The sequence below is a fragment of the Postia placenta genome (assembly GCF_002117355.1).
Source record: "Postia placenta MAD-698-R-SB12 unplaced genomic scaffold POSPLAscaffold_13, whole genome shotgun sequence".
Classification (NCBI taxonomy): Eukaryota; Fungi; Basidiomycota; class Agaricomycetes; order Polyporales; family Adustoporiaceae; genus Rhodonia; species Rhodonia placenta.
The window spans coordinates 606,284-617,080 of NW_020169844.1; the positions used below are offsets into that span (position 1 = coordinate 606,284).

General features: G+C 52.9%; 3 protein-coding genes across 3 annotated transcripts in view; 2 read left to right on the forward strand and 1 right to left on the reverse strand.

The window, feature by feature from the left end:
• Positions 1 to 2,130: 2,130 nt before the first annotated feature.
• POSPLADRAFT_1151926 (hypothetical protein) lies at positions 2,131 to 6,812 on the forward strand (the record flags this gene model as incomplete). Its single annotated transcript, XM_024486597.1, has 13 exons — positions 2,131 to 2,853; positions 2,905 to 3,156; positions 3,270 to 3,869; positions 3,921 to 4,112; positions 4,162 to 4,266; positions 4,318 to 5,288; positions 5,346 to 5,478; positions 5,676 to 5,751; positions 6,020 to 6,049; positions 6,308 to 6,373; positions 6,432 to 6,544; positions 6,619 to 6,681; positions 6,711 to 6,812. The coding sequence occupies 13 exons, from the start codon at positions 2,131 to 2,133 to the stop codon at positions 6,810 to 6,812; spliced, it is 3,426 nt and encodes a 1,141-aa protein (XP_024335719.1).
• An 839-nt stretch (positions 6,813 to 7,651) lies between these two features.
• POSPLADRAFT_1071248 (hypothetical protein) lies at positions 7,652 to 10,144 on the forward strand (the record flags this gene model as incomplete). The annotated part of the gene is made up of 13 exons (XM_024482427.1): positions 7,652 to 7,719; positions 7,772 to 7,850; positions 7,911 to 7,924; positions 7,978 to 8,014; positions 8,113 to 8,192; positions 8,400 to 8,425; positions 8,476 to 8,519; positions 8,732 to 8,747; positions 8,905 to 9,005; positions 9,187 to 9,204; positions 9,255 to 9,324; positions 9,372 to 9,396; positions 9,728 to 10,144. The coding sequence occupies 13 exons, from the start codon at positions 7,652 to 7,654 to the stop codon at positions 9,864 to 9,866; spliced, it is 717 nt and encodes a 238-aa protein (XP_024335720.1). The 3' UTR covers positions 9,867 to 10,144.
• POSPLADRAFT_1173189 (hypothetical protein) overlaps positions 9,740 to 10,797 on the reverse strand; it is a gene marked incomplete at its 5' end in the record, with an annotated part of 2,817 nt that continues 1,759 nt past the window's right edge. The window contains one exon of the mRNA XM_024488222.1: positions 9,740 to 10,521. Coding sequence (XP_024335721.1) covers positions 9,997 to 10,521 — 525 coding nt within the window. The 3' untranslated portion in view covers positions 9,740 to 9,996. The remainder of the gene's footprint in view (positions 10,522 to 10,797) is intronic.

Below are 10,797 nucleotides of genomic sequence, written 5' to 3' on the forward strand. Positions count from 1 at the left end.
GAGCGGACGAGCTGTAACTTACAATTTGTGACAACTTACCACCCTGGTTTGCAGAAGATACACTATGTTCGCAACTGATCGATAAGGGCACTGTTTGGTGTGACGCCTAAATAATCAAACCTGTCATGCGAGATGGCAAACGACTCGAGTTGTCCCCAATTCCAAACCGAATCACTCCACCTTGCAAAAGGCACTGCACGTGGGAAATTCTCAGAATAGTTCTAACCAAAACCCATATCCAGCCACCAGTATGCCAGCCATCTCAACATCCGCGACACACAGCTGTCGCGCAGCCTGACCCGCTAGGATACTCGATAGACACGGTACCTTGTCCGCTGCAATCTACGGCATAAAGCCCATGCTTTACTCCAACCTGCGCGGCATCGCTAGGGCCTATATCGTCGACGCTTCAATCCCGAGCGCATCGCTACCACCCGCCTGGATGCTCATACAAACACCCACTTCGCGTCCGACCTAGCAGAACTGGACTGCGTGGCAGTGTTCGAGGATGCGTACACAACAGACTGTAGTGCTCAACAGCATACAGCAACATACGATTGCGAGGCGCGCCACAATCACGTATGATCCCGTAAATGTTGGGCACTCACGGACAGCGCGGACGGTTATATATTGGATAGACGATGAGCACGCAGTGCACTACACTTTGACGGACACCGTCAAGCCACCTCCCACGCCCAGACTGTCGCCGCGACGAATTTGACTCGCCGGGGCCACAAACCACAGAATGTCCCTGGGCAGGTTAAGACCGCTGGCTGCATTCTGGTGACATTCCTGCATTTTCACTGTGAGAATCGAGGATATTCATGGCGTATGTGGCCACAGGAGCAAGATGACGTCGCAGGAGACGACCATCACTATCCATTTCAGATTGACAAATCAAATACAATGGGGATCGACATTGGCCGAGAGCTAAACTTTCAGCCGGAGTATCATATCTTCGGGTTCTGAAAAGGTGAAGTGAGGCTCGATGAAAGACGACGCCAGCCCCGAGGTGCGTACATACCCATTCGCATCTACAGCCTCGACGACGCACGTACGTCAGCTGATAGAAAAAGATCCTCCGCCATACGTATAGATGCTGAGAACAACACATATTCGCGCTACCTCTCCAAAGAGGATGACAAGACCGCACACAACGGATGGGGCTAGCAAGAGATCTGTCGTCGAGCTGGGCTGTTCGTTGCCCATGAGGGATGAACAAGAGATGTCTCATTTGTATATTGCGAACTGGACAATGCAACGACAATCCATCGATTGATGCACTGCATGCCCATATCCAAGCCGGTCAATCCAAGTGAGAGGCGGCACACTCACAATACACCTGAGACGCCTATGAATAACGGGCAGCATGAACGGCGAAGCACAGAGTCTAGGTGTGAACTCGAATGATAAGTCTTCGATGATCCTTGTGACAACAGCTACGCTGCTTTCGAAGGCCCGTTTCTCACGACAAACCACTTCACCCATAGCGATGAGAGGCAAACATAAGAAGCCAGACCAGACCATCTGTTGACGCAGACTCGAAGAATCGTCAAGCACTTTGTAGAGACGCAGATTTCCGGTGTGAAGACGCTCGTAGAAATATCCATACGTCCAAAGTTCAATGGAAAGACGAGCGGGCTATACAGTCGACTTTCAAAGCCGGACTGGAGGTGAGGGCTGCAAACAGCCTCTGCAAAATCCGACGATTTTGATCGCCTGAGCGCAGGCGCCGGCAGCTGACGTTTTCCTCTGACACTCATCTCTCAAATTCAGACTTGCCTCAGGCCCCAGGTGTTTTGTACCGTAATCCGTAATTACAAGTCGTCTTCCGATCTTCAGACTCGGTTCAAGTCATTCAATCGCTCAACCACGGCAGTTAACATGCAGGCAGCATATCAGCAGTCACTGTACTTTCTCTCACCAACAACCGTGAAGCAGAACATATTCTAGACGAAGAGTAGACTTTACGGTGGACAAACCTCCGGGGCTATGAGCAGACATCGCCAGCCGCTATCACAACCTGAAAGCAGAGCATGGAGCGTCCAGCGAGCCTGACGTGCCAGCCTCGTCAGCCGTGTCAGCCGCGGGCTATATACGAGAGCAAGGCCGCCCAACCTGGTTTTCCTCATGGCATACATGGTTTATGGTACGGTTCCCGGTTTCTGTCTAAATCTCGGGCTTGACGAGTCCGAGTGGGCGATGGGCAACGGGAGTGTCGGGGCTAGCCATCAGCTCTTGCGCTTTCGCAGCCTGTCGCTCGCGTCGCTCGGCGAGGTGCCGGCCCCGCTCTGGGGTTGCGCCGACCCGGGCGACGCGGGTCTTTATGGCCCCTCTGGTCCTTGGTTGCTCGCTCAGGTGGTCTACTTCCTTGTCATCCTGTGCATGGTATCTAAGGTCCTCGCGCGGTTGGGTCTTCGCCGCGCAACAACTCTGGTTCTGCGCGCTGGTCTTCTGTCTGGGACGACTTCATTGTCAGTTCTCGGGATGATCTGCGTGCCGTCCATGGTACTGGACTTGTCGCTGCTTGTGTCTTTGGTCTGGGTTGGGGTGCATGTCTCCGTGTCTGGTACGCGTGGTAGCGGTACATCCAATCCTTGGGTCTGCTCTCTGGTGTTCTGGTTCCTCGTCCTCTGTGTCGGCGGAGCCTCCACTGTCGGGCTTGTCAAGACCTCAAGACCTCAATCTATGCAGCAACGCGGCCTTGGGCGACTCGTGTTCTGGATGTGCGGCCCTGTTTCGGTGTTCTGGATCAATGCCATGTTGCGGTACTCATGGAGCCGGTCTATCGGACGTCGCCGGTCGGCGTCTGGTTCTCTCGATCCTTGGATGCATTTGGCATTATCTCCATCGGTGAGTCCATGTTCGACTCATCGCACATGTATGCTGATATACATGGCATAGGAACTGGGTCGCCTTGGACGCGAGGGTCTTTGGCAGCAACTGGCCCGAGTGGCAGGCTACGGCAAGAAGACGACGTTCATTGCTCGTCTAGTGGTCCTGTGGGTCGTCAACTTCACGAACATATTCTGGCTTGTGGTGCTCTTTGATGGCGGGTTCATACCATGGGGGGCTGTCTACATCCCTTGGTACATGGGATACGGCTTTGCATCGTCTAGCGTGGTGTATACTGGGCTTTGGGCGGGTGAGAAGTCGGTCCGCCGTTGCTGTGCGACGCGGAGTGACCTTGCCCCGTCTCCATCGTATTCTCCATCGGTGAGCTTCCTGGGTGATAATACGGAGTGTAGATATCCTGACGAGGATTGCAGTCGGACGATGAGTCTGGCTGGTCAAGCGAGTCGGACTGGTCGTGTGGTTCAGAGTCTGAGGACGAGGACAACCTCAACTCGCCGCGCACGTCTACGCCGCACAAGGGAAAGCAACCAGCAAGCATCGGATGGGCCTACGCTTCCGGCACTAGCGAAGGCGCCGTCGGCGCTGAAGCATCCGGCTCCGGTCTCAACTACGTGGACAAGCTCGATGCGGTGGACCACAAGAGCGCGGTCAACAAGGCAGCGGATGCGACGGCCGATGACGACGGGTCTATCGCGGTGCACGCGCCCTCGGTTGCTGTAGTCGTGGGTGCTCGGGTGACGAAGCTTAAGGAGGCTCTCGCCGCTGCTCACCGTCAACATGACTGCAACACAGCCCTTATCGAGGAACGCGAGGCGCGCAACCGTAAGCTTGTGGAACACCTTCCAGCCATCCGTCAAGCCGCTGCACAGGCCGAGGAGAAGGCGTCCGCCGCTCGTCAAGATGGCAACGAGAAGTCTCGACGGGTACAAGAGCTCGAGGCGCACATTGCTGTGATCAAAGCCGCTCAGAAGGAGGCCGTTCAGCGCTCCCAGAAGGAGAAGGCGGCGCTCGAGGTATGTTTTGCACCCTAATGTGTCTCTGCGGCTGGTGACATCTTGAAACAGGCGTCGCTGGATATCCTTCGTCGTAAGGGCGAGGATCGGGTCCGTGCTTTGAAGGCGACGGTTGAGTGCGCCCGGAAAGCGTCCGGCAACAAGAGTAGAGGGGTTGAGGAGCTTGAGGCGAGACTGAAGCAGGCGGAGAGCGAGCGTGACAGTACGCATGAGCGGCTGCAGCGCGAGAAGGAGGCACTTCAGGTGAGTTCTCGTTCTTGATTTGTGAGAAATCACCTGAACGTTCTTCCAGACTGAGGCGAAGCTGGCACGAGAGGAGTTGGTGGAGAAAGAGCACGCGGAACAGCAGCTCGACAGGGTCATCGAGCGGCTTCGCGAGGACATTGCACGGACTCGGGTCAGTGGTTTCCTCGTTACTTCTTGCATGCACTCATTTGATTATTGGTAGCGCGAGCGCGACACTGAGATTGCAGGGCTCTTGGACCAGGAGAAGGCACTGAAAGCCGATCTGGACGACAGGTCTTCTCAACTTGAGATCACTCGAGCCGCGCTGCGGTCTGCAGAAGAGGACCTCAAGAAGTCCAAGGCACTCTGCGCGGATCTTGAGCAGTCCGTGAGCCAGGACCGAGCGGACAAGGAGGCTCTGGAAGTGTCGCTACGAGAGGCAAAGGCTGAACTCGAGGCTATTGCTACGACGCGCCGTGCGAAGGCCGTGGAGGTCCTCGGGCTTATGCGGTCTCGCAAGGAGCTCGCGGAGCAGATGGACGCTATCAAGGGTAGCGCAGAGTTCCAGCGCGTGGAGGCACACTTCGCACAGCAGGCGTTCGAGGAGAAGGTCAAGGACCTCGAGATCAAGCTTGCTGCATCGACTGGTCAGACTGAGCAGCTCAACGCGGACCTCAAGAAGGTGCGAGAACTCAGGAGCAAGAATGCCGTTTGCAAGCAGGAGATAAACGCAGCTAAGGAGCACAACGCGGAGCTCGAGCGTCGGAACGCAGAGCTCGAGGCGCATGCCGCTTGTCTCGAGGAGAAGCGTACTCACCTCCAGGAACTGGACCCCGGTGTTAAGGCTGAGAAAGCCAAGCTCGAGATTCAGCGCGCGCAGTTGGACAATGACAAGCGCAAGGCCGAGGAGGACTTCTCTGCGAAGGTCGTGGACAACCGACGGAAGATCTGTGATCTCCGGGAGAGCAACGCGGATCTCAGAGCGGAGCTGGCAGAGGCTCGGGCCAACGCGCAGGTGCATCTGCAGGAGCTTCAAGAGCAGCTTCCGCAAATGATGGACGACATCGTGGCCGCACAATGCGAGGAGCTCCAGCGTGACGAGGAGGACATCCTCGTTGAGCATGCTGACTCCGCGTTGGTAGACCTCTGCGATGGTGCGGACATGGAGGCTGCTGACGACTCTGATGCTCTTTGGTCGGAGGAGTCCTCTGTCGTCGTCGAGGTTGCACCCAGGTATGGACCTCGGGTCAGGTACGACATCAGCGCGACGATGGTCTTTAACTTCACTGCTGACGACGTGGAGACGTCTGAGCCTGAGGAGGGTGACTCGGTGGAGCTCGAGGATGTGGTCTTGGACGACACCGGTGCTGGTTTGAGCAGCACTGTTCTGCACGGAAGAGGCTGCAATCGCGGTGTAGCATTCGCGCGCCCTCCTCGTCCGAAGCGTCGCAAGCCTATGTTCTGATGGCTTGTCATGGCTGTTCTGTAGCTCCCAGTGGAATCGAGCGAAGTACACGACTTCTGTCTGGTACAGACGTTGGCACGGAAACGTTCGGTGACCATGTTAGTATAGAAAAGTAGAAACAGTTTAAGAAGAAACCTAGGAAGCTGAATGATCCGTACTGTGCGGGCGGACCTGAGGTAGGCTATGAAGAGAGTAAGTGTAGAACACATGCGACACGCAGACTAGCTCGTGAGGACTTTAGAGTTGCGATTATCAGCGGTGAGGTGCACGACAGGACCCCGGGATCACTCTAGTTGCGGCATACGCTGGTTTCGTTCTGTAATGAATGCCTTCCCGCAGGGCTCCTGATACCAGCCGTCCACAGCATTCACGCTCGTACATACGAGAGCGCAGCTTTATATTTCGTACGAGTAGGTAGACCATGTGTAAAACTTTCCCAATATATATCATTGATCCGAAGCTTATGCGATTAGTGGGCGCGCCAATGTCGGTTTGTGACCCTGGCGCACGGTTGGGCGCCCGCAGTTCTATGTCGTGAGAGACGCTCTGTCGGGCACGCCCCAGGGACAAGTCTGTTTCAGAGTCCGGCTTGCATCCAGATCTTACGGGAAGGCATCCATTCAATCTCCAAACGATCTGTTGTAGTGTTGTGCCTGGCTTCGTTTGTCTCGAAAGCAATGACTTTGGCCTGGCTTCAGAGAGCCTGGTCGGGCTTGGCTCAACTCCTTAAGCCATGGCTTTCTCACAGCTTATGCACGGCGGCTGATTGTTATACATCGAGGGCAGGGGGTCGTTAGAAGGAGCCCGTATTGCAGTAAGTAGCCAGAGGTATAGTAGCAGAGAAGGTGAGTACACTGTTCGAGATACTCAAGGACAGAGACAGTCATTCAGCATGAAGCGCCTGTTCTCCCCGACGTTCGGAGAACGTTTACACCTCACCATGGAGTCTCCAACGCTGCGAAGACATACCAAACCATTTGTCAAGGTATGCCTTTGTGTCTCCTGCAATCACGCTACGCTAATAGGGTGTGGTGCCGAAGCCCTGAACTAGTGCCGCAGGCCCTGGACTTGCTGGCCTGGCTCGGGCTTTTGAGCCAGGCCCGGCGCAACCCCAATCTGTTGGTGCAAAGGATTTATCATTGTGTTCACAGATTATCACGGGTCCTGGTGCCCTCGTTGCCATCGAGCATCAGCCAAACTTGTACCGACTCTATACGGTGGTAGCCGCTCTGACATTCTATCCGCAGCCATAGCTCCACCTGAAAGAACGGGATCTCACAACCTGCATATCAATCCACACGGCCTGGGATTTCACCGTCTTGTACGAACACAGTGTTTGAGCTGTCCGAGAGGAGACAATTGCCGAACTAAGTACACATCATTTGAACTTGCACGAACCACTCAGTCGTGACAATACACGAACGATCGAGCGAGGGACAAGGGGTGAGCAGCCCTAATTTATTTTTCTTCGCAATCACCATGACGGGTCCCCTCGACATGTTGATTGTGTTCAATTTCACATTTTGAAGTAACTCATCAGACAGGTTTCGACTAGTAAAGCTGTCCAGGATGGACGCCCCGTGCTGTAGCTGAGTATTTCACCACGAGTGTTCTTGCGTAGTTGGTCTAATCATGAGGACCGATATCAGGCCCGGCTGTCTGCCCCGTATTGTGCAATACGGATTGTTCAAATTCATTCCGGCATATATGAAGAAGGTCACAATCGTGTATCAACTTGACAGCTGACTACCAGCTGACTATTCTCGTGCATCGCCACCAGCGGCTCTCTAAACAGCACAGAGTGCGAGCTGGCGGGGCCCTGCGCTGCATCTGCTTTCAGTTGTGATCCAATACAGGAAGATTATGTCGCTTTCGATGCGGAAAGTGAAGATTTCACGGGCAGGGTAGTGAATATGCTCTCATCTTCTGAGATGAATGCTTTTGATAGATGCAAATATGGTTTCTGCGATTCCTTAAGATAGGACCTATTCATTCTCATTCGATCAAACTGATGAGTTCTTTCTCGTGATTGATTCAAAAGCCCCATATAAGAAATTTACTGTATGCTTTGTGGGGCACCTCCTCATCCGCGATGAGCTTGAACACACGATTAAACAGTACCACTCGCGCTACTTTCATCGGTGGCACTCTTAGCACCTTGTGAGCGGGTTTATTGAATCTGGATCACGTCGATTGGCAATTCGTTTTATAGTCTCTATGGCGTCACTTGCGCTCAAGTGATGTATTATATGAGACGGTATCCGATGGATCATACAAGACTATGGTTTCTTGTGCGTGTCCAGACGTGCCGCTGGGATACCGCTTTATCTGACCTGTATGATCTCCTTCAGGTGGCCTCGCTATGGTGCGTGCTCGATTGTCATGCAAACACAACCCTGTCATCCACATCGCTTTCAGGCTGTTGGACACAGCTAGGACTACCATATGGGTCTTAGTGAGCATCCAAAGTAATGAGACTGTGCTACAAGACGTACTTATGCTTCACTCAGTACATCTGGGCTTGGAATGTGACATACCATTCTGATATATTAGGTCTTCTCACCTATGGAAGGTAGCTCATTACATCTTTATGCCGACTCAGACACTAATGGAAAACTGTCAGGGACTTCCTGGTATGTCGCCGACACATATGTCTATGTACAGTTCGTTGATACTCTCGTTGAAGGCTGATGTCTTCCTGGAGGTGCCACATTATGTCTATTCACTGCGCACATATTGACAATTTGGTGGTGGTTAGGGCCTCACGATTTTGATCGTACAAATGTGTGTGACCTTCCCAATTGACGGCGGAAATCGAGCGACATATACCCTGCCCACAGGTACTTCATTCATTGCATATGGAGAGGTAAGTCCGGTACTTATACGCTAGCTTACCGCCCACCTCCTGCAAAACAGTTGTTGAACACCGAAAGTACCAATTACTTCTGACTATGACTATGGTACGTCTCGAAAATCTGTACTATGCATAGAGTAATTGGGTAGGCGTGATTTAGGGATTGATGTGTTTGGCATCTTTTGGTTTGTCGATTTGTCACTATGAAACATGTGTGCCGTGAAGTTTATGCTCGTGTCCGGTAGGCTTTTGTATTGGTATTAAGCATCTACTCATGTATCCTATCGGAGGCAACTGACCCTTTACTACCGATCGCAGCCACTGTTCACAATCTGTGTGTCATAACAAGTATATCCCGGTTCATTCTGTTCAAAATACTCATGAGGCTTTCGCAGAGCGCAAACTGCGGAAATTGTGGATTCCCTCGGGAGCATTGCGGTTTGTTCGGTTTAAATCAAATCAACGATAAATGATGACACGCATATATCTAGCTACCTATGCGTGTACACACATTGACGGCTGCAGTGGCGGACGTCTACATCGCAATCTCATTTTCCTTCATTTTACATGGGAAAAGGACCGGGTTCCACGGGTATGTACAGGTTTCCCTTCCGTACCCAAAGAATACGGGCGCAACTGACGGGGAGTACAGCACAAACCATATTATAACGCGGCTTGTTCTCTACATCATACACCGAGGAGTAGTTGTTGCGTATGTCCGTCAAGTCAGAGTGGCGTTACCATGAGGTTAACCTATATCAAGTCTTATACAGGTCCTCCTGTTTGCTACGGTAAGTGATTCGACAACCACCTGTTGATTGTCTTGCTGACGGTGGCATAGTTCCTTGGCACTTTACATGCAAAACCGTTAAATTTGATCTGGCTTGTGTTTTACTTCTTGGGCAGCAAGTGTAAGTCCCTATGCATTGTTCTACGATACGTCTGTCGATCTTTATAGTATATGTCAATTCTCTTCTTGCTTTGTGAGCCCTTCGTCACTAACCTTGGAACTCACCTGATGACGACGGATCCGGATTCAAGACTCAATATACGCAATCATCTCAAGTCCCACGGCCCAATTGATTATATAGGGGACAATGTCCTGCTTAGTATCAACCAAAGCGGAGGAGCAGAACCTCATACAAACACACACGCTCTGCAGGTCCAGTTTGTAGCCGAGATGGCCACAACAGCCACAACACAGTGTTATGATCACGACGGATACACACAATAATCACGATCTACCAGTGTGCTGAGACCAGGAAAGCGCGGATTTCTAAATTTTACTCTCAAGTTGACGTTGTTGTACGATAGCATTTTCCATAATACTGAATGTATGATTTATGATTACGGCTGCCAAAAATCGATAAGGGGCCATGGTATCTCCAACTCCGAAGCAGGTAGTACGGTAGAGGCCTATGGCCAAGATATCCAGCATAATCTGGACGGCTGAACAACCGGCGTTGTCGATCGTGAGCAGTAAAAGTCTACGGCTGTCTCAGGTAACCCGGATGTACATGATACAACATACAATAACAATGCGCGCAAGTTCTCATCTTACCTTACGTCGAGAGATCGACGGATCATCGAGCGGCAGCCTTTCGACGTGAAAAGATGTGCCCCATGAGGATAATGACATTCAGTTCTTCATGCCCCAGACCGAACCCACCTTCCCCATTGCCGACGTTCCCGTAATCTGAATCATTAGACCCACCCACTCTCGCATCATCGTCTTTCCGTCGCTCCTCGGGAGACATGAAATCAGGCACATGCTCCTGTAGCCATCGTCGGTTTCGCGCGTTCACCTTGTCGTGCGGGCCCATGAACAGCTGCGCTATAGGTCGGCCGACGTCCATCCGCATTTTCACAATGCGGTGAAGCTGCTTCCCGCTGAGCCCCGCAGCGGAGAGATGCTCAAGGGCGGGCAGGAATTCTGGAAGACGGCCATTCTGCGCGTCCGTGGTGTTGGCGCACAGCATACCGCACCACCCCTGAGCACCCCCACAACGGCGCACGTCAACGTCCAACCAGAACAACTGATCCGCAGTCCCAAGGGCTAATTTCCAGAGACTGAAGTCGGCACATTCCACGGCGCACAGTTTCAGTACCTGCACTCCGGCGAGCAAAGGCCGGGTAGGCTCTTTGAGCGCTCTGAGAATGCTGGTGCAGCTGTCACCTGTGACCGCAAGGGCAACGAGAACAAGCGACGGAAGCCTCAGGCGCTGGATGAGCGATGCAACGTATTCAGCATCACAGGACTGGATCACAAGATTTACGACGGAGGTAGAGGAAAGCGAGGAGCCTGGGTCGGCGTCATCCTGGGTGGTAACGGGTCGAAGCATATCACCGCGTTTAGGTCCCGCATTCCGGAGCGCGAGGGTAGC